This window comes from Saimiri boliviensis, chromosome 2 (genome assembly GCF_048565385.1).
Source record: "Saimiri boliviensis isolate mSaiBol1 chromosome 2, mSaiBol1.pri, whole genome shotgun sequence".
Taxonomy (NCBI): Eukaryota; Metazoa; Chordata; class Mammalia; order Primates; family Cebidae; genus Saimiri; species Saimiri boliviensis.
The window spans coordinates 159,116,516-159,140,303 of NC_133450.1; the positions used below are offsets into that span (position 1 = coordinate 159,116,516).

Consider the following 23,788-nt stretch of genomic DNA (forward strand, 5'->3'; position numbering starts at 1 on the left):
AGAAGTGAACAGATAACTCTTAGACGTCTGCATGGATCACACCACCTCCAGAAATATCGCCTTCAAAAAGGTTGTGAAAACTAAGGAAAACAACAGGGTCACCAAAGAAAATACTAAGATTCTTATTACTACTATAAGGTATGGTCAAGTGCTTGCAAACATATTCAGACACTGTTCACAGCATATCACTTACAACCATAATTAGAAAAAAAATAAAAATAAAAAAGAATAAGATAAATGTATTAATCTTTTATTATGTTAGTATAATTTCTATGATAGTTAGTATATCTTAGTCACAAGTGATGATCCTTTTTCCTTTAAGTTTTTAAAATCAATATATGGAAGACATGCAATACTAAGTTCTTCTCTTGTACATCCTGTAAGACAACACTTTTCTGAATATCCTCTGCGTTTTCTTTGGGGATGATTCCCCCAAAACAAATTGCTTAAGGTTTTAATTTCGTTTCTACTTTTCTTCTGAAATTTTGCATTTTCACGAATATACGGATTGGTATTATGTGATGAAGAAAATTCTCTTGTGTTATCAAGGGGTGAGTATGCCTTTTTATACTGATACTCAGGTAATGACTGCAACTCCCAACTGTTTACTGCTTCTTCCCAAGAGGCAGAAGTAGACACTGTTGAGAGAGAAGAAAAGAAATGCTCCTTTATTAAAATCTTCCTTTAGATGAAAATTGAATATTGGAACAGTAAAATCAGCTAATTATTAAAAAACAAGTAATCACATTTTAAATAAAGAATAGAAAGTATGGTTATTCAAAAGCAATATATATCTTAACTAAAGTAGGTGTGTTGTTTTCCTATAAAAAGGCTGTAAACCTTTGCTTATTTTTGTATTAACAATTTAAGTTGAGATACCCTCACGTCATAAAATTATTCATTTTGAAGTATACAATTCAATGGTTTTTAGTATATTCACAGGGTTGTGAAACTGTATCAGGATGTGAAACCATAAATCTCTTTCCAGAACATTTATATACAAAAAGAAACCCTATCCCATTAGCAGTCATTTCCATTTCCATCTCCTACTATCCCCTGGCAGTCACCAATCTACCTTCTGTTTCTATGGATTTGCCTATTTCATATTGAAAGCAAACAATATACGACCTTTTATGTCTCGTTTCTTGCACTTAGTATAATGTTTTCGAGGTTCACCTACATAGTAGCATGTATCTTTTCATGGCTTAATAATTTTCCATTGTATGGACATTCCACATTTTGTTATTCTGTTTGTCAACTGATGGACATTTGAGTGGTTTCCACTTTTTGGTCATTATGACTAGCACTGACGGCCTGGCGCAGTAGCTTGTGCCTGTAAGCCCATCACTTTGGGACACCAAGGCGGGCAAATCACTTGAGGTCAGGAGTTCAATACCAGCCTCGCCAACATGGCAAAACCCTGTCTCTACTAAAAACAAAAAAAAATTAGCCAGGTGAGGGGAGATCCAAGATGGCCGATTAGACACAACTCCAGCACACAACACCCAGTGAGAGAGATGCAGAAATCCAGAGATCTCCTAGCTCCAACCGAGGTACCAGGTGCATTTCAACAGCTCTGGTCCCATGGTGAGCAAAGCCCACTCAGGGCAGACAGAGGAGGGGAAGGGTGCTGCTTCACCCAGAAAGTGCATCTGACCACTGAGTCAGAGGCTCCCCTCTGGCAAAGCTGTCCAGATACAGTGCCTCCCCCAAAGCCTCAGCATTACACAGAACAGGAGATCTATGCCAGTCAATTACAAGCAGAGTTGAATAAGAGCCTGCAGGCTGAGCTATTACACCCACCCTCTGCCTGGAGAGAGAGGGAGCTGTAAGCAGAAGCAGCCAGGTGCAGCTGGGCCGGTCCCTACCCTCCCCCACAAATCCCAGAGGGCTGAAGCTCTGACTCTAGTGGGTTGCGCAGCCAGTGCCACAGTCTGAGATAAACCCTGAATGATCCAGCCCGGTGTAGGAAAGGCTACCACTAGAGGGGTGGAACTGGGCTATATGTTTTAACAAAAAACACAGGGAGCCTACGTAGCAACGGGACGGCATTCTTGACAACCCAGCAGCACCTACAGGTCAGTGAAAGTAGCAGGCCTAATTTCCCAGTATAAACAAAAAAGACACCAGAAGCTTCCCTAGTAACCTGAAGGAGTCCCTAGAAACCCAGTAGCACCTCCACAGGCAGACAAGCAACCTTATCAAGGAGCTCCCTGACACCACAGCCAGGTAAATGCACAAAGATGGGAAATAACCAGCACAAAAAAAGATGAAACCATCAAAAACCAGAACACCTCTTCTTCAAGGGAGCACAACTCCTCAACAACACGGGATCACAACTTGACAGAGGAGTGCAACAAATTGACAGAAACAGGCTTCAGAAGGTGGATAATCACAAACTTTTCTGAGCTAAAGGAACACGTTCTAACACAATGCAAAGAAACCAAAAACCTTGAAAAGAGGTTAGACAAAATGCTAATTAGAATAACCAGCTTAGAGAAGAACATAAACGACTTGATGGAGTTGAAAAACACAGCACGAGAACTACATGAAGCAAATACAAGTTTTAAAAGCTGAATCAATCAAGCAGAAGAAAGGATATCAGAGATTGAAGATCAACTCAATGAAATAAAAAGAGAAGGCAAGACAAGAGAAAAAAGAGTAAAAAGAAATGAACAAAGCCTCCAAGAAATACGGGATTATGTGGAAAGACCTAATCTACACTTGATTAGTGTACCCGAATATGATGGGGAGAATGAAACCCAGCTGGAAAATATGCTCCAGGATATTATCCAGGAGAACTTCCCAAGCCTAGCAAGGCAGTCCATGTTTCAAATTCAAGAAATACAGAGAACTCCACAAAGATATTCCTCAAGAAGAGCAACCCCAAGGCACATAATCGTCAGATTCACCAGGGTTGAAATGAAGGAAAAAATGCTAAGGGCAGCCAGAGAGAAAGGTCAGGTCACCCAAAGAGGGAAGCCAATCAGACTCACAGCAGATCTCTTGGAAGAAACCCTACAAGCCAGAAGAGAGTGGGGGCCAATATTCAACATCCTTAAAGAAAAGAACTTTCAAACCAAAATCTCATATCCAGCCAAACTAAGCTTTGTAAGTGAAGGAGAAATAAAATCCTTTATGGACAAGCAATTATTGAGATATTTTGTCACCACCAGACCTGCCCTACATGAGCTCCAGAAAGAAACACTAAGCATGGAAAGGAACAAGTACCAGTCATTGCAAAAGCAAACCAGTTGGCAAACACCAAAAATGCAATAAAGAAAATGACTCAACTAATGGGAAAGAAAACCATCCAGTAACAAAACGGTAGGATCGAATTCACACATAACAATATTAACATTGAATGTAAATGGCCTTAAATGCCCCAATCAAAAGACACATACTGGCAAACTGGATAAAAAAATCAGAATCCATTGGTGTGCTGTATTCAGGAAACCCATCTCACATACAAAGACATACATAGACTCAAAATAAAGGGATCGAAGATTTACCAAGCAAATGGAGAACAAAAAAAGCAGGGGTTACAATCCTAGTCTCTGATAAAATGAACTTCAAACCAACAAAGATCAAAAGAGACAAAAAAAGACACTATATACAGGTAAAAGGATCAATCTAACAGGAAGAGTTAACTATCCTAAACATAAAGCCCCCAATACAGGAGCACCCAGATATATAAAGCAAGTTCTTAACGACCTAAAATGAGATTTAGACTCCCACCCACTAAGAGTGGGAGACTTCAACACTCCACTGTCAATATTAGACTGATCATTGAGAGAAAATTAACAAGGATATCCAGGACTTGAATGCAGAGCTGGACCAAAAGGACCTGATAGACATATACACAATGCTCCATCCCAAATCTGTAGAATATTCATTTTTCTCAGCACCACATGGCACTTACTCTAAAATTGACCACATCATTAGAAGCAAATAACTCCTCAGCAACTGCAAAAGAACGGAAATCATAACAAACAGTCTCTCAGACCACAGCACAATCAGACTAGAACTCAGGATCAAGAAACACACTCAAACCCGCACAACCACTTGAAAACTGAACAACTTGCTTCTGAGTGTCCACTGGATAAACAATGAAATGAAGGCAGAAATAAAGATGTTCTTTGAAACCAATCAGAAAGAAGACACAACTTACCAGAATCTCTGGGACACTTTTAAAGCAGTGTCGAGAGGGAAATTTATAGCAATAAATGCCCACGAGAGAAGAGGAAAGATCTAAAATCGACACCCTATCATCAAAATTGAAAGAGCCAGAGGAGCAAGATTAAAAAAAAAACTCAAAAGCTAGCAGAAGACAAGAAATAACTAAGATCAGAGCAGAACTGAAGGAGACAGAGACACAAAAAATCCTTCAAAAAAAAAATCAATAAATCCAGGAGCTGGTTTTTTAAAAAGAGCAACAAAACAGACAGACCACTAGCCAGATTAATAAAAAAAGAAAAGGGAGAAGAATCAAATAGATGCAATAAAAAACGATAAAGGGGATATCACCACTGATCCCACAGAAATACAAACTACCATCAGAGATTACTACAAACAGCTCTACTCACATACCAGTAAACCAGAAAAAATGGGTAAATTCCTAGACACTTTTACTCTACCAAGACTAAACCAGGAGGAAGTTGAAACCCTGAATAGACCAATAACAAGGGCTAAAGTAGAAGCAGCAATCAATAACCTACCAACCAAAAAAGTCCAGGCCCAGACGAGTTCACAGCAGATTTCTACCAGACATACAAAGAGGAGCTGGTTCCATTCCTTCTGAAACTGTATCAAACGATACAAAAGGATATAATACTATACAAACTGTATCAAATGATACTAACTCATTTTATGAAAGCAACATCATCTTGATACCAAAACCAGGCAGAGACTCAGCTAAAAAAGAAAACTTCAGGCAAATATCCATGATGAACACTGATGTAAAAATCTTCAGTAAAATACTGGCAAACAGATTGCAACAGCACATCAAGAAGCTTATCCATCACGACCAAGCAGGCTTCATCCCAGGAATGCAAAACTGGTTCAACACATGCAAATCCATTAAGTGTAATCCATCGCATAAATGGAACCAAAGACAAAAACCACAGGATTATCTCGATAGATGCAGAGAAGGCCTTCAATAAAATTCAACAGCTCTTCATGCTAAAAACTCTCAATAAACGATGGAACATATTATAAAATGGTAAAAGCTATATATGACAAACCTACAGCCAATATCATACTGAACAGGCAAAAGCTAGAAGAATTCCCTTTGAAATCAGGCACTAGACAAGGATGCCCTCTCTCACCACTCCTATTCAACATAGTATTGGAAGTTCTAGCCAGAGCAATTAGGCAAGAAAAAGAAATAAAGGGTATTCAATTAGGAAAGGAGGAAGTCAAACTGTCTCTATTTGCAGATGATATGACTGTATATCTAGAAGACACCAACGTCTCAGCCCAAAATCTTCTCAAACTGATAAGCAACTTCAGCAAAGTCTCAGGATACAAAATCAATGTGCAGAAATCACAAGCATTTCTATATACCAACAACAGAGAGCAAAATCAAGAGCGAACTCCCATTTACAATTGCTACAAAGAGAATAAAATACCTAGGAATACAACTAACAAAGGATGTAAAGGACCTCTTCAAGGAGAATTACAAACCACTGCTCAACAAAACAAGAGAGAACACAAACAAATGGAGAAACATTCCATGCTCATGGTTAGGAAGAATCAATATCGTGAAAATGGCCATACTGCACAAAGTAATCTATAGATTCAATGCTATCTCCATCAAGCTACCAATGACCTTCTTCACAGAACTGGAAAAAACCACTTTAAACTTCATATGGAATCACAAAAGACTTCACATAGCCAAGACAATCCTAAGCAAAAAGGACAGCCGGAGGCATCACACTGCCAGACTTCAAACTATACTACAAGGCTACAGTAATCAAAACAGCATGGTACTGGTACCAAAACAGAGATATAGACCAATGGAACAGAACAGAGACTGCAGAAGAAACACCACACATCTACAACCATCTGATCTTTGACAAACCAGGCAAAAACAATCAATGGGGAAAAGGACTCCATGTTTAATAAATGGTGTTGGGAAAACTGGCTAGCCACGTGCAGAAAGCAGAAACTGGACCCCTACCTGTCACCTTACACTAAAATTAACTCCACATGGATCAAAGACTTAAACATAAAACCTAACACCATAAAAGCACTAGAAGAAAATGTAGGCAAAACCATTCAGGACATAGACATAGGAAAGGACTTCATGACTAAAACACTAAAAGCAATGGCAATAAAAACCAAGATAAACAAATGGTATCTAATTAAACTCCAGGGCTTCTGTATAGCAAAAGAAACCATCATTAGAGCAAATTGGCAACCAACAGAATGGGAAAAATTTCTGCAATCTACCCATCTGACAAAGGGCTAATATCCAAAATCTACAAGGAACTAAAACAGATAAACAAGAAAAAAAAAAAAAAAAAACCCATCCAAAAGTGGGTGAAGGATATGAACAGACACGTTTCAAAAGAAGATATATGCAGCTAACAAACATATGAAAAATGCTCATAACTGGTCATTAGAGAAATACAAATCAAAACTACACTGAGATTATTATTTCACACCAGTTAGAATGGCGATCATTAAAAAATCTGGAGACGACAGATGCTGGAGAGGATGTGGAGAAATAGGAATGCTCTTACACAGTTGGTGGGAGTGTAAATTAATTCAGCCATTGTGGAAGACAGTGTGGTGACTTCTCAAGGATCTAGAAATAGAAATTTCATTTGACCCCGCAATCCCATTACTGGGTATATACCCAAAGAACTATAAATTGTTCTACTATAAAGACACATACACACGTATGTTCATTGCAGCCCTGTGTACAATAGCAAAGACCTGGAACCAACCCAAATGCCCATCAATGATAGACTGGACAAAGAAATGGGGTACATATACACCATGGAGTATTATACAACCATAAAAAAAGACGAATTCGTGTCCTTTGAAGGGACTTGGATGAATCTGGAAACCATCATTCTCAGCAAATTGACACAAGAACAGAAATCCAAACACTGTATGTTCTCACTCATAGGTGAGTGTTAAACAACGAGAACACATGGACTCAGGGAGAGGAACATCACACACTGGGCAGTTGCGGGGGTAGGGGAGAGACAGTGGGAGTGGAGAGGGAGGGTGGAGAGGGATAACATGGGGAGAAATGCCAGATACAGTATGCGCCTAAAGTAAAATAAATAAATTTTTAAAAAAATCAGCCAGGCATGGTGGTAACTGCCTGTAATCCCAGCTACTTGGGAGGCTGAAGCACGAGAATCACTTAAATGTGGGAGGCAGAAGTTGCAGTGAGCTGAGATAGTGCCACTATACTCCAGCCTAAGTGACAGAGAAAGACCTCGTCTCAAAAAAAAAAAAAAAAAAAAAAAAAGAAGGAAAGAAAAAAAGAATAGTGCTGCTATGAGCATTCAGGTGCAAGTTTTTGTGTGAGCATATGTTTTGAATTCTTTGGTGAATAAAGCTAAGAGTGGAATTTTGGATGATGTGGTAATTTTGTTTAACTTTTTGAGGAACTGCCAAACTTTTCCACAGCAGCTACACAATTTTTTTTAATCCCAGCATTGATGCAGTAGAGTTTCAATTTTTCCACATCCCCATCAAAACTTGGTATTTTCTATTTTTTTCATTACAGTTATCCCAATGGATGCACAGTGATATCTTATTGTGGTTTTGATTTGCATTTACCTCATGGCTAATAATGTTAAGCATCTTTTCATATGTTTATTACATATCCTCTTGGAGAAATGTCTGTTTAAATCCTTTGCTCATTTTCAAATTTGATCATTTGTCTTCTTATGCACATCTTATAACTGAGCAGTAAAAACCATTTTGTTCTTTATTAAAATATAAACAAATAGAGAAGTCGTAATATGCTCTAGGTACAATAAACTCATTGTCACTGTTATACTGCTCTTAATTAACTTAGTGATACAGAATATTAGAAACGAAAATAATTCCAGAATGTAATTATTTTAAGACTTAATGGACTTCCATTATGGCCCTTGCTCATCTACAGCCCCAAGAGGACATATTTGCCAATAGCCTCCACTGTAGAGCCAGTTCTTACACAGCCATGTTCTGAACCATGTGACTCTACCCTGTAGCCATAGTTGAACAAACTGGAGGTTGGCACCTGACCCCAAAGAAACCCATCTGTCACAATGGCCAGAAATCCACATCATGTGAAAAACATGAATCAACCCAATTAGATTTCCTCAGTTTGAAACTAGAACTAAGAAGTAATGAGAAAAAAATGAGTCAGAATCAAAGCTAAAAGGATTCCATGAGGTCTGTCATGACAAGTTAAAGAACAAAGGAACATAAATACAGAGAAAAGAAAAGATTCACAGAGAGAAAGACAGAAGATATTTTGTTTTAGAGCTAGTATGATTCCTCAGGCTTTCCAAAGTCTTTCTGAGTCAACTTCTATATCTTGTTTGTTTTTATAATAACTACTATCCCCTTTTATATTGAGATTATTTAGGTGAATCTATGCTCTTTGCAGTTAGAGGCCTATTAGAGCACTCTTCAATAACTTTATTTAATTACAAAGTTGCTTGTTTAAAAGAATAAGATCTCTATTCAGACTAATCAGGAACAAAAGAATGGAAATGAACAAAATACAGTCAAAAAAAAGAGAAATAAGTAGATAGAGCCAAGTTTTAAAATAAATTTCATGAATACTTATACATTTAAAAATCAAGATGAAATGGATAAATTCCCAGAAAAATACAAGATGGCTTAATTGGTATACAGTGACATAGAAAACCTAAATGTACCAACAATATTCAAAGAAATGAAAAGGGTAGTCATAGTTACTTCCTTCAAAAAAAAAAAAAAAACAGATATTGGTGACTTTAGAGAGGGGTTCCACTTATTTTTAAAGAACAGTAAATTCTAATCACATACAAATTGTTCCAGAAAAAGAGCAAAAGCTGCCCAGCTCATTTTATGAAGCTGGCATAATCTTTATTCCAAAACTAGCGTGTTCTCACTCACAGGTGGGTGTTGAACAATGAGAACACATGGACACAGGGAGGAGAGCATCTCACACTGGGGTCTGTGGGGGGGGGGAAGGGGAGGGACAGCGGAGGGAAGGGTGTTGGGGAGGGATAACATGGGGAGAAATGCCAGATATAGGTGATGGAGAGGAAGGCAGCAAACCACATTGCCATGTATGTACCTATGCAACAATCTTGCAAATTCTTTACATGTATCCCAAAACCTAAAATGCAATAAAATATTTTTCAAAAAAGAAAAAAAAAATGAGCTTTTTTAAAACCTTAAAAACTCATTTCACTTGCAAATGTTGGATTTCGAACTCCTAAATATTAGTTAACTGAATCTATAAACATATTTTACAAATATATTAAAAAAGGGTTTGGGGGAGCAGCAAAGATGGCTGAATAGAAACACCTTTGCTTGACCAGTGCCATGGCTCATGCCTGTAATCCTAGCACTTTAGGAGGCCAAGGTGAGTGGATCACCTGAGGTCAGGAGTTCAAGACTAGCCTGACCAACATGGAGAAACCCTGTCTCCACTAAAAATACAAGAATTTGCCAGGTGTGGTTGTGCATGCCTGTAATCCCAGCTGCTCGGAAGGCCGAGGCGGGAGAATCGCTCGAACCCAGGAGGCAGAGATTGCAGTGAGCCTAGATTGTGCCACTGCATTCCAGCTTGGGTAAAAAGAGCAAAATTTTTTCTCAAAATGAAAACAAAAATAAACAACAACAAAAAACCTTTACTCTGCAGCTCCCATCAAAAAGGATGAAAATAGCAAATGAATTCTGCATCTTCAATTGAAGATTCAATTGAAGATGAATTCACCAACATTCTGTCACTGGGACTGACTAGGAGGTTGGTGTGACTCAGAGAGAGCAAGGTTTGAAAAGCAGGGTGGTATAAAGGCCCATGTGGGAGCCATACGGGGCAAAGGCAGGTCCCTCCCCCAGCCAAGGGAGACAGTGAGGGATTCTGTTACCCCTACCTGAAAAGCATGCTTTTCCCAAGAATCCCTGCAACCTGGGGATCAGATCAGATCCCCTTATGAGCCCATACCATCAGGGCCTTGGGTTCCAAGCACAGAGCCGTGCAAACGCATGGTAGCTGCTTGGGTGGGCGGCGCTTGAGCAGGCACTGAGACCCCAGTTCCTATGGGGAGAGGCATCTGCCATCACTGCGTCTCCAGTCCATCATTTTCCCCTATCGTGATGCCAGTGCAGTTTGGACTTGGAGCAACTCCCCACAGTGCAGCACAATGGCTGGGACAGTTCTTGGCCAGACTGTTTCTTTAGGTGGGGCTCTAATCCATTCCCCCTCACAGTGTGGGGGCTCTCTGTGGGAATTTTGGCATCCCCAGTGGAGGGTTTATGGATATAACTCTAATATCCCTGAGAAGATACTCTAACATGAGGGGTGGCTGTGCTATAGTGGATCAGCCATCTTAGTCTTTTCTGCCTGCTGGCTCTGGAGAGGGGAATTTCCCCTAGCACAGCACACCAGCTCCAACAAAGGGCATCCAGACGGCTTATTTAAGTGGGTTTCCTGATCCTACTCCTCCAAACTGGGTGAGACCTCCCAACAGGAGTGTTCCGCTGGCATCAGGTCAGTGCCCCTCTTGCACAGAGCTCCCAGAGGAAGGAGCAGCCTGCCATCTTTGATGATCTGCAGCCTCCACTGGTGATACCGCCAGGGGCGGGAGAAACCCAGGTGAATACGGTCTGGAATGGACTCCCAGCAAACTGCAGCAACCCTACAGAAGAAAGGCCCTACTGCTAAAACAAAAATAAGCAACAGCAACAACATCAACAAAAAAGACCCCACAAAAACCCCCTCCAAAGTTATCAGCCTCAAAAATCAAAGGCAGATAAACCCATGAAGATGAGAAATAATCAATGCAAAAATGTTGAAAACTCAAAAAGCAAGAGTGCCTCTTCTCCTCCAAATGACCGTAACATGTCTCCAGCAAGGGCATAGAACTGGGCTGAGTCAGAGATAGACGAATTGACAGAAGTAGGCTTCAAAAGATGAATAAAAAACTTCCCTGAGCTAAAGGAGTATGCTTTAACTCATTGCAAAGAAGCTAAAAACTATGAGAAAACATTACAAGAGCTGCTAACAAGAATAACTAGTTGAGAGAGGAAGCTAAACAAACTGATGGAGCTGAAAAACAGTATGTGAACTTCACAATGCAAACACAAGTATCAACAGCTAAACAGTTCAAGTGGAAGAAAAAATATCAGAGCTGGTAGACTATCTTGCTGAAATAAGGCATGCAGGCAGACAATATTAGAGAAAAAAACAACGAAAAGGAATAAACAAAACCTCTGAGAATTACGAGATGATGTTAAAAGACCGAACCTATGACTGACAGGGGTACCTGAAAAAGACAGGGAGAACAAAAACAAGTTTAAAAACACACTTCAAGATATCATCCAGGAGTATTTCCCCAACTTAGCAAGACAGGCCAACAATTTTGAATACAATACAAAATTTGTATTCAGGAAATCCAGAGAATCCCAGTTAAGATATTCAATGAGATCAACCCAATGACATACAATCACCAGTTTTCCAAGGTCAAAATGAAGGAAAAAATGTTAAGGACAGCCAGAGAGAAAGGCCAGGTCACCTATAAAGGGACTAACATCAGACCTCTCAGTGGAAACCCTACAAGCCAGAAGAGACTGGGGGCCAATAAACACACACACACACACACACACACACACAACCACACACACGTTGTGTGTGGTGTGTGTGTATATATATATATATATATTTTTTTTTTTGAGATGGAATTTCACTCGTCACCCAGGTTGGAGTATAATGGTGAGATCTCAGTTCACTTCAACCTCTGCCTCCCAGGTTCAAGGGGTTCTCCTGCCTTAGCCTCCCAAGTCCCTGGAATTACAGGCATGCACCACCATGCCCAGCTAATTTTGTATTTTTAGTAGAGGCAGGGTTTTGCCATGTTGGTTGGGCTGGTCTCAAACTCCTGACCTCAGGTGATCCACCTGCCTTGGCCTCCCAAAGTGCTGGGATTATAGGCATGAGCCACCATACCTAGCCAATATTCTTAGAGAATTTTTAACCTAGAATACTTTATCTGGCCAAACTAAGCTTCATAAGCAAATAAAAAATAAAATCTTTTTCAGACAAGCAAATTCTGAGGGAATTCACCACTACCAGATCTGCCTTGCAAGAGCTCCTGAAGGAAGCAGTACATGTGGAAAGGAAAAACCATTATCAGCCACTACAAAAACATACTGAAGTACACAGACCAGTGGACACTATGAAGCAACTACATAAACAAGTTTGCAAAATAACTAGCCAGCATCATGATGACAGGATCAAATTCACACATAACAATATTAACCTTAAATGTAAATGGGCTAAGTTCCCCAATTAAAAGACACAAAGGGCAAGCTGGATAGTCAAGATCCATTGACGTGCTGAATTCAACAGACTCATCTCACATGCAAAGACACACATAGACTCAAAGTATGAAGGAAAATTTACCAAGCAAATGGAAAACAGAAAACAGCAAAGGCTGCAATCCTAGTTTCTGACAAAACAGACTTTAATGAAGATTTAAAAAAAGATAAAGGAAAGCATTGCATAATGGTAAATGGGTTAATTTAGTAAGAGCTATTCTAAATATATATGCACCCAATACAGGAGCACCCAGATTCATAAAACAAGTTCTTAGAGACCTACAAAGAAACTTAGACTCCCACACAATAATAGTGGGAGACTTTAACATCCTACTGTTGATATTAGATTATTGACACAGAAAACTAACCAAGATATTAAGACTTGAATTTAGCTCTGGATCAAGTGGACCTGATGGGTATCTGCAGAATGCTCCAATCCCAAACAACCGAATACACATTCTTCTTGGCACCACATAGCACTTATTCTAAAGTTAATCACATTATTAGAAGTAAATCACTCCTCAGCAAGTACAAAAGAACTGAAATCATAACAGTCTCTCAGACCACAGCACAATCAAATTAGAACTCAAGATTAAGACGCTCACTCAAAACCACACAAGTATATGGAAACTGAACCATCTGTTCCTGAGTGACTCCTTGGTAAACGATGAAATTAAGAAATCAAGAAATCCTTTGAAACCAATGAGAACAAGGAGACATGTACCAGAATCTCTGGGACATGACTAAAGCAGTCTTAACAGGGAAATTTATAGCACTAAATGCCCATGTCAAAATGGCAGAAAGATGTCAAATGGATACCCTAATATCAGAACTAAAAGAAACAGAGAACCAAGAGCAAATAAACTCCAAAGCAAGAGAAGACAAGAAATAACGAAGCTCAGAGCAAAACTGAAGGAGATAGAAACGTGAGAAATCCTTCAAACAATCAGTAAGTCCAGGAACTGCTTTTTTGGAAAAATTAATAAAACAGACCACTAGCTAGCTAGGCTAACAAAGAAGAAACAAAAGAAGAATCAAATCGACACAATAAAAATGATAAAGGGGATATCACCACTGATGCCCCTGAAATACAAACAACCATCAGAGAATACTATAAACACCTATATACCAATAAACCAGAAAGTCTTGTAGAAATGGATAAATTCCTGGACATATACCTCTCCACCAAGACTAAACTAGGAATAGACCAATAACAAGTTCTGAAACTGAGGCAGTAATAAATAGCCTAGCAACCAAAAAATGCCCAGGACCAGATGGATTCACAGCTGAATTCTACCAAAAGTACAAAGAGGAGTAGATATCCTTTCTTCTGAAACGATTCCAAGCTATCAAAAAGGAGGAACTCCTCCCTAACTCATTCTATGAGGGCAGCATCATCCTGATACCAAAACCTGACAGAGATGCAACAAAAAGAGAAAACTCAAGCCAATATTCCTGATGAACATCAATTCAAAAATCCTCAGTAAAATAATGGCAAACATAATACAGCAGCACATCAAAAAGCTTATCTACCACAATCAAATTAGCTTCATCTCTGGGGTGCAAGGCTGGTTCAAAATATGCAAATCAATAAATGTTATTCATTACATAAACAGATCTAAAACAAAAACCACATGATTATCTCAACAGATGCAGAAAATGTCTTCCATAAAATGCAACATCCCTTCTGTTAAAAACTCTCAATAAACCAGGTGTTGATGAAACATACCTCAAAATAATATGGGTCATTTATGACAAACCCTATGTCAGTATCATACAGAATGGGTAAAAGCTGGAAGCATTCCCCTTGAAGATAAGGATTCCCTCTCTCACCACTCCTATTATACATAGTATTTGAAGTCCTGGGCAGGGCAATCAGGCAAGAGAAAGAAATAAAGTGTATTCAAACGGGAAGAGAGGAAGCCAAATTGTATTTGTTTGCAGATAACATGCAAACATAGACACCCCATCTAGAACACACCATCACAGCCCAAAAGCTTAAGCTCATAAGCAAATTCAGCAAAGTCTCAAGATACAAAATCAATCTGCAAATGTCACAAGCATTCCTGTGCACCAAGAACAAGCAAGCAGAGAGCTGAATTATGAATGAACTCCCATTTACAATTGCTACAAAGAGAATAAAATACCTAGGTATACAGTTAGCAAGGAAAGTGAAGGACCTCTTCAAGGAGAACTACAAACCACTGCTCAAGGAAATCAGAGAGGATATAAACAAAAAACATTTCACGTTCACAGATCTGAAGAGTCAATATTGTGAAAATGGCCATCCTGCCCAAAGTAATTTATATATTCAATGCTATTCCCATTAAACTACTATTGACATTCTTCACAGAATTAGAAGAAACTATTTTAAATTCATATGAAACTAAAAGAGCTCAAATAGCAACGACAATCCTAAGCAAAAACAAAGCTGAAGGGAGGCATAATGCTACCAGACTTCAAACTATACTACAAGGATAGAGTAACCAAAACAGCATGGTACTGTTACAAAGCAGACACACAGACCAATGAAATTTCTGTTCCGGACCTCAGAAATAAGGCTGCATGCACATCTATGACCATCTGATCTTGGATAAACCTGACAAAAACAAGCAATGGGGGAAAGGATTCCATATTTAATAAATGATGCTGGAAGAACTGGCTAGCCATATGCTGAACACTGAAACTGGACCCCTTCTGTACACCATATAGAAAAATTAACTTAAGATGACCAAAATACTTAAATGTAAAATCAAAACTATAACAACCCTAAAAGAAAATCTAGGCAATACATTTACAACATAGGTATGGGCAAAAATTTCATGATGAAATGATCAAAAGCAATAGCAACAAAAGCAAAAATTGACAAATGGGATCTAATAAAACTAAAGAACTTCTGCAAGAACTAGAGGAGCAAGAACAAACAAATTCAAAAGCTAGCAGAAGAAAAGAAATAACTAAGATCAGAGCAGAACTGAAGGAGACAGAGACACAAAAAACCCTTCAAAAAAATCAATGAATCCAGGAGCTGGTTTTCTGAAAAGATCAACAAAATAGATAGACCCCTAGCCAGACTAATAAAAAAGTAAAGAGAGAAGAATCAAATAGATGCAATCAAAAATGATAAAGGGGATATCTACAAACTACCATCAGAGATTACTACAAACACCTCTATGCAAATAAACCAGTAAATCTAGAAGAAATGGATAAATTCTTAGACACTTAAACCCTGCCAAGACTAAACCAGGAAAAAGTAGAATCCCTGAACAGACCAAAAACAAGGTCTGAAATTGAGGCAGAAATTAATAGCGTACGAATCAAAAAAAGATCCAGGACCAGATGGGTTCACAGACAAATTCTAAAGGAGGTACAAAGTGGAGCTGGTACCATTCCTTCTGAAACTATTTCAAATAATACAAAAAGATGGAATCCTCCCTAATTCATTTTATGAGAGCAACATCATCCTGATACCAAAACCTGGCAGAGACACAACTAAAACAGAAAATTTCAGGCCAATATCCATGATGAACATTGATGTGAAAATCCTCAATAAAATACTGGCAAACAGAATCCAAAAGCACATCAAAAAGCTTATCCATCACGATCAAGTCAGCTTCATTCCTGGGATGCAAGGCTGGTTCAACATATGCAAATCTATAAACATAATCCGTCACATAAACAGAACCAAAGACAAAAACCACATGATTATCTCAAAAGATGCAGAGAAGGCCTTCAATAAAATTCAACAGCTCTTCATGCGAAAATCTCTCAATAAACTAGGTATCGATGGAACGTATCTCAAGATAACAAGAGCTATTTACGACAAACTCACAGCCAATATCATACTGATTGGGCAAAAACTGGAAGCACTCCCTTTGAAAACTGGTACAAGACAAGGATGCCCTTCCTCATCACTCCTATTCAACATAGTATTGAAAGTTCTGGCCAGGGCAATCAGACAAGAAAAATAAATAAAGCATATTCGATTAGGAAAAGAGGAAGTCAAATTGTCTCCATTTGTAGATGACATGATTGTATATTTAGAAGACCCCATTGTCTCAGCCCAAAATGTCCTTAAGCTGATAAGCAACTTCAGCAAAGTCTCACAATACAAAATCAATGTGCAAAAACCACAGGGATTCCTATACACCAATAACAGACAAACAGAGGGCCAAATCATGAGTGAACTCCCATTCACAATCACTATAAAGAGAATAAAACACCTAGGAATACAACTAACAAGGGATGTGAAGGAACTCTTCAAGGAGAACTACAAACCACTACTCAAGGAAATAAGAGAGGACACAAACAAATGAAAAAGCATTCCATGCTCATAGTTAGGAAGAATCAATATCATGAAAATAGCCATACTGCCCAATGTAATTTAATAGACTCAATGCTATTCCCATCAAGCTACCACTGACTTTCTTCACAGAATTAGGGGAAAAAGAAAAAAAAAAAAAACAACAAAAACAGCTTAAACCGAAAAAGAGCCTGCATAGCCAAGACAATCCTAACAACAACAACAACAAAAAACAAAGCTGGAGGCATCACACTACCTGACTTCAAACTATACTACAAGGCTATAGTAATCAAAACAGCATGGTACTGGTACCAAAACAGAGATATAAACCAATGGAACAGAGCAGAAGCCTCAGAAATAACACCACACATCTGCAACCACCTGATCTTTGCTAAACCTGACAAAAACAAGCAATGGGGAATGATTCTCTATTTAATAAATGGTGATGGGAAAACTGGCTAGCCATATGCAGAAAGTTGAAACTAGATCCCTTCCTTACACATTATACAAAAATTAACTCCAGATGTATTAAAGATTTAAACATAAGACCTAACACCATAAAAACCCTAGAAGAAAACCTAGGCAATACCATTCAGGACATAGGCATAGGCAAGGACTTCATGACTAAATCATGACTAAAACACCAAAAGCACTGGCAACAAAAGCCAAAATAGACAAATGGGATCTAATTAAACTTAAGAGCTTCTGAACAGCAAAAGAAACTATCATCAGAGTGAACCAGCAACCAATAGAACGGTAAAAAAATTTTTTGCAATCTACCCATCTGACGAAGGGTTAATATCCAGAATCTATGAAGAACCTAAAACAAATTTACAAGAAAAAAAAAATCAAAAAGTGGATGAAGGATATTAACAGACTTTTCAAAAGAAGGCATTTATGCAGCCAACAAACATATGAGAAAAAGCTCATCATCACTGGTCATTAAAGAAATGCATATCAAAACCACATTGAGATACTAACTCACGCCAGTTAGAATGGCAATCATTAAAAAGACAAGACACAACAGATACTGGAGAGGATGTGGAGAAATGGGAACGCTTTTATACTGTTAGTGGGAATGTAAATTAGTTCAACCATTGTGGAAGACAATGTGGCAATTCCTCAAGAACCTAGAAATAGAAATACCATTTCACCCAGCAATCCCATTACTGGATATATACCCAAAGGATTATAAATCATTCTATTATAAAGACATAAGCACACATGTTCACTGTGGCACTGTTTACAACAGCAAAGACTTGGAACCAACCCAAATGCCCATCAATGGTAGACTGGATAAAGAAAATGTGGCACATACACACCATGGAATACTATGCAGCCATAAAAAACGATGAGTTCATGTCTTTTGCAGTGACATGGATGAAGCTGGAAATCATCATTCTCAGCAAACTCACATAAGAACAGAAAACCAACACTGCATGTTCTCACTCATAAGTGGGTGTAAAACAATGAGAACACATGGACACAGGAAGGGGAAATCACACACCAGGGCCTGTCAGGGGATGGGGTCCAGGGGAGGGATAGTAGGAATGGGGGTACTGGGGAGGGATAGCATTAGGAGAAATATCTAATGTAGATGACAGGGGGATGGCCGCAGCAAACCACCATGGCATGTGTATACCTATGTGACAAACCTGCACATTCTGCACATGTACCCCAGAACTTAAAGTATAACAAAAAAAATTTTTTAAAAAGAACTTCTTCACAGCAAAAGAAACTATCATCAGAGTGAACAGATTACCTACAGAGTGGGAGAAAATTCTTGCAATCTATCCATTTAACAAAGGTCTAATATCCAGAATCTACAAGGAACTTAAACAATTTTATAAGAAAAAACAACCCCATTAAAGAATGGGCAGGCCGGGCACAATGGCTCATGCCTGTAGTTCCGGCACTTTGGGAGACCTACATGGGCAGATACCTGAGGTCAGGAGTTCGAGACCAGTCTGGCCAACGTGGTGAAACTCCATCTCTACCAAAAGTACAAAAATTAGCCAGGTGAGGTGGCACATGCATGTAGTCCCAGCTACATGGGAGGCTGAAGCAGAAGAATTGCTCGCACCTGGGAAGCGGCAGTTGCGGTGAGTCGAGATCACACCATTGCACTCCAGTCTGGGTGACAGAGTGAGACTCCATCTCAAAAAAAAAAAAAAAAAAAGGTGGGCAAAGGACATGAACAGACATTTCTCAAAAGAAGACTTTTGTGCAGTCAACAAGCATTTGAAAAATAGCTCAACACCACTGATTACAGTAATGCAAATCAAAATTACAATGAGATATTATTTCACACCAGTCAGAATGACAAAGTCAAGAAACAATAGATGCTGTTGAGGTTCCAGAGAAATAGGAATTAATTCCCACTGTTGAGGGAATGTAAATTAGTTCAACTATTGTGGAAGGCAGTGTGGCAATTCCTCAAAGATCTAGAACCAGAAATACCATTTGATCCAGTAATCCCATTATTGGATATATACCCAAAGGAATATAAATCATTTCATTACAAGGATACATGCATGAGTATGTTCACTGAAGCACTATTCACAATAGCAAAGACATGAATTCAACCCAATGCCCATCAACAATAGACTGGATATAGAAAATGTGGTACATATATACCATGGAATACTAAGTAGCCATAAAAAGGATTGAGATCATGTCATTTACAGGAAAATGGATGGCACTGGAAGCTGCTATCCTCAGTAAACTAAAGCAGAAACAGAAAACCAAACACCACATGTTCTCACTTGTAAGTGGGAGCTGAACAATGAGATCACATGGACATGGGGAGGGGAACAATACACAATGGGACCTGTCAGAGGGTGGGGTTGGGGAGGGTAAGCACTAAGAAGCATAGCTAATGCATGCTAGGTGATGGGTTGATAGGTACAGCAAACTGCCATGGCACATGTTTAACTATATAACAAACCTGCACATCTCGCTCATGTACCACTGAACTTAAAAATAAATAAATTAAAAAAAAAGAATGAAAGCTTTCATCCCAGAAATGTAAGGATAGGTCAAGATCACAAAATCTATCAATGTACTTTACCATGTTAATAGACTCCCATCCTCACTCACAGTTGGATTTGCTGTCTACTTCAGAAAAAAATGAAGCAATCTGAAGAAAACCTGCACTGACTCCCTTTGCCAATTTATTTTACTCATCTCTTAACACGTACACCCATATACTCTCCCTTTCTATTTCTACAGATGAACTATACACTCTAAATCCAATTTCTATACTTCTGTATTAGATCTCATCTCCTCTTGCCAACTCTAGGATACTACTCCAGTAATCCCTCTCTGTATTCATCAGTTGTTCATTTCTACTGAATCACTCTTATCAGAAAACCTTTTTCTCCCACTTATAAAAACAAACACACACACAAACCCATGCACCCTTTTCTTGGCCTCACTTATCCTGCCAGCTACCATCGTATTTATTTTCTCTTTTGTGTAAAAAAACTCTCTGATAGAGTTTTCTATATTTATTAATTTGTTGTTCTCTCATTGTCTTAAACCAACTCTAATCAGGCTTTTGTTTCAACACTCTACCAAAACTTCTTATGAAGGTCACAAACATATTGCCAACTTCAACAGCCATTTGCATCTTAATTGATTTATCAAATACACCTGTTCCTGATACTCTCCTCATTTGATTTCCACAACATCACAGTCTGTTTTCTTCCTACCTAACTAGTCCATTTTCTATCTCCTTTACAAGTTCTCCCTCCCCAAATTTTTAATGTTGGTGTTTCTGAGGACTCAGTTCTTAGTACTATTTTCTTATCTATACTTATTCTTCTGGTGAGCTCCTCTGTCTTACGGCTCAAAAAATTATGTATCTACTTGTGACTCCTAAACTTCTATCCACAAACAAGTTTACTTTTCAAACTCCAGATTTATAAGCCTTACTCCCTACTCGACATTTCCACATCAGTGTTTCAAATTCAACATTGTTTAAAACTCCACCTAAAGTTTTCCAGTTCAACATGTCTGAAACTGAACTACTGATACTGTCTTCCAAACGTGTTCCACTTGAGGCCTTTCCTATCTCATGTATGACAATCCCATCCTTCCAGGTGTTCCACATACAAAACTTTAGAATCAACAATGTTTTGGAGTCGTTCTTGATTTCTTTTTTTCTCATATCTCACATCAAATATGCTCATGTATAACTAGAATATAACAGTTTTCACACCTACGCTTTTATCATCCTCATCTAAGACCCACCCTAACAGGTCTGTTTCTGCTCTTATTTCTCTACAGTCTATTCTCATCCACTTAAAATGTCAATTATGTCACCTCTCTGCTCAAAAATCTTAATGACTTCCTTCATCACTCAAAAACAAAGTCTTTAAAATGGTCTAAAACAGGGGGTCCCCAACCCCTGGGGACCTAACTTGTTTATGACCTGTTAGGAATGAGGCCACACAGCAGGAGGTAAGCAGTGGGCAGGGGAGCAAGCAAAGCTTCATCTGTATTTACAGCTGCTCCCACTGCTAGCATTACCATCTCAGCTCCGCCTCCAGTCAGAACAGGGGCAGCATTAGATTGTTACAGAAGTGTGAACCCTATTGTGAATTGCACATGTGAGGGATCTAGGTGGCATGCTCCTTATGAGAATCTAATGCCTGATGATCTGTCACTATTTCCCATTGCCCCCAGATGGGACCAACTAGTTTAAGGAAAACAAGCTCAGGGATCCCACTGATTCCACATTATGGTGAGCTGTATAATTATTTCATTATACATTGCATTTAATAGTAATAAAGTTCACAATAAATGTAATGTGCTTGAATCATGTGAAATCCTTGCTCTGTTTGACTCCCTTATTTTGTTTTGTTTTTCATTTTTCTTTCTGCAGCTTTTACTACCTTCTAATATTTACTCATGTTTATTACTTAAGCAAGCCCTATGAAGTCTTCAATCTTTGTCTGGTTTATCCATTGATATATTCCCAAGATTCTAAAATTGTGCCTGGGTGCTTAGTGGGTACCCAATAAGTACTTGCTTAATTAATAAAAGAAAAAATCATAAGACTAGGCAAAAGGATGCTAAAAGAAGACCTTAATAATGTTCAGCCCTATTTACAATGATTAAAAAAATTAAAAAAATTTTAAAAAAAAAACCTCTTAGCAAGCTTCCTTATCTTAGTGAAGATTATACAGCATAAACCTACAAGCAACATACCTAATGGAGATATTTAAATGCATGCCCTTTAAGCTTGGGAACAAGACAAGACAACAAGTCTCACTATCACCGTTAGTTAATACAGGTAGAGGACCTGGTCTATGTCATATAAAAAGCAAAAAAAAAAAAAAAAAAAAAAGAATGGTATGAGTTTAAAAAGAAAGTGATAAAACTATCATTTTCAAATGATAAAAACCCTACAGAATCAACAAACTATTATAACTATGAAGAGAGTTCAGCATGGTTTCTGGATAAAGAGAAACCTATAAAAGTAAACTGCAACTGGGTATGGTAGCTCACACCTGTAATCCCAGCACTTTGGGAGGCCAAGGTGGATGGATCATGAGGTCAGGAGTTTGAGACCAGCCTAACCAACATGGTGAAACCCTGTCTCTACTAAAAATACAAAAGTTAGCCAGGTGTGGGGGCCCGCACCTGTAATCCCAGCTACTCAGGAGGCTGAGATAGAAGAATCATTTGAACCCAGGAGGTCGAGGTTGCAGTGAGCTGAGATCGCACCACTGCACTCCTGCCTGGACGACAGAGTGAGACTCTGTCTCCAAAAAAAGAAAATTGCATTTCTCTACCCAAGTCACTATTAAATATAATTCACAGGTATTTACAAAACAAAACAAAAAAAAGTATTAAGCATTGACTTAACAAACAATATAGTAAGTTTCCATAAAGAAAACTTTAAAATCCTAATAATAGAATGTAAGTAATTTCATGACTTTGATTAGGATGACTTTATGTAATAAAGAGGTAAACAGGGGCTTTGGGTGGACAAGATGACCAATTAGATGCAGCTGTGATTTGTGGCACTCAGGGAGAGGAATAAAAGGGGTGAGTGAATTCAGTACCTTCAACTGAAATATCCAGGTTCTCATACTGGGTCTGGCAAGGCAAACAACTTGACCCATACAGCATGAAGAAATGCAGGGTAGGGCAATGGTCCACCAGGGAACAGCAGGGAGCCAAAGGAACCACCAACCCCAGCCAAGGGAAGTGGTGAGTGACTGTGTGACCCCACCTGGGAAACAATGTTTCTCCCAGATATCTCTGAAACCCAGATCAGGAAATCCTATCTTTGATCCCTGATCTTTGCAGATAAGGAGATCCCATTGTGAGCCCATAACTCTACCTCTAGGGCCTTGGGTTTAATACACAGAGCTGTGTGGAGTCTCAGTAGAGCAGATGCTCACACACACAGAGATCCAGGAGTTTTACAGACTCCAGCCCCAGGATCCCAGCAAAGCAGGAGATATGACAATGCATATCCCAAGCAAGAGGGCTGTACGTCCCACTTCCACAGCACCTCACAAGTTAAGACCTACTGACTTGGAATTCCAGCCAGCCAGGGCAAAAGCTGGAGTCTGCCTGAAACAGATGCAGTTCCTGGGAGGAGGGGCAGCCGCCATCTCTGGCACAGGTCAACTCAGCTGTTCCAGCCTCCCAGCTTTGGAAAATCGAAACAGTCTGGAGGAGGAAGGGTTCCCCACAACACAACACTGCTGCCGTGCTCGCTCTGTACTGCTACTTAGGCAGACTATGGCCAGACTGCTTCTTTAGGCAGGATCCTGATCCTCACTGAGCCATTACTCCTCGCTGAGCTATTACTCCTCACTGGGCAGGACCTCCATGTGGGGGTTCCAGCCACTCTAGCCAGGGTTATACAGACAAAGCTCTGATTCCACTCTGGGACAAAGCTACTGTGGGGAGGGG

The 23,788-nt window shown here is 39.1% G+C and overlaps 1 protein-coding gene across 1 annotated transcript in view; it reads right to left on the reverse strand.

Annotated features, from left to right (window-relative positions):
• Positions 1-215: 215 nt before the first annotated feature.
• INSL6 (insulin like 6) overlaps positions 216-23,788 on the reverse strand; it is a 29,833-nt gene continuing 6,260 nt past the window's right edge. Inside the window, exon 2 of the mRNA XM_039461504.2 lies at positions 216-638. Within this exon, the coding sequence (XP_039317438.2) occupies positions 280-638 (359 nt within the window). The 3' untranslated portion in view covers positions 216-279. The remainder of the gene's footprint in view (positions 639-23,788) is intronic.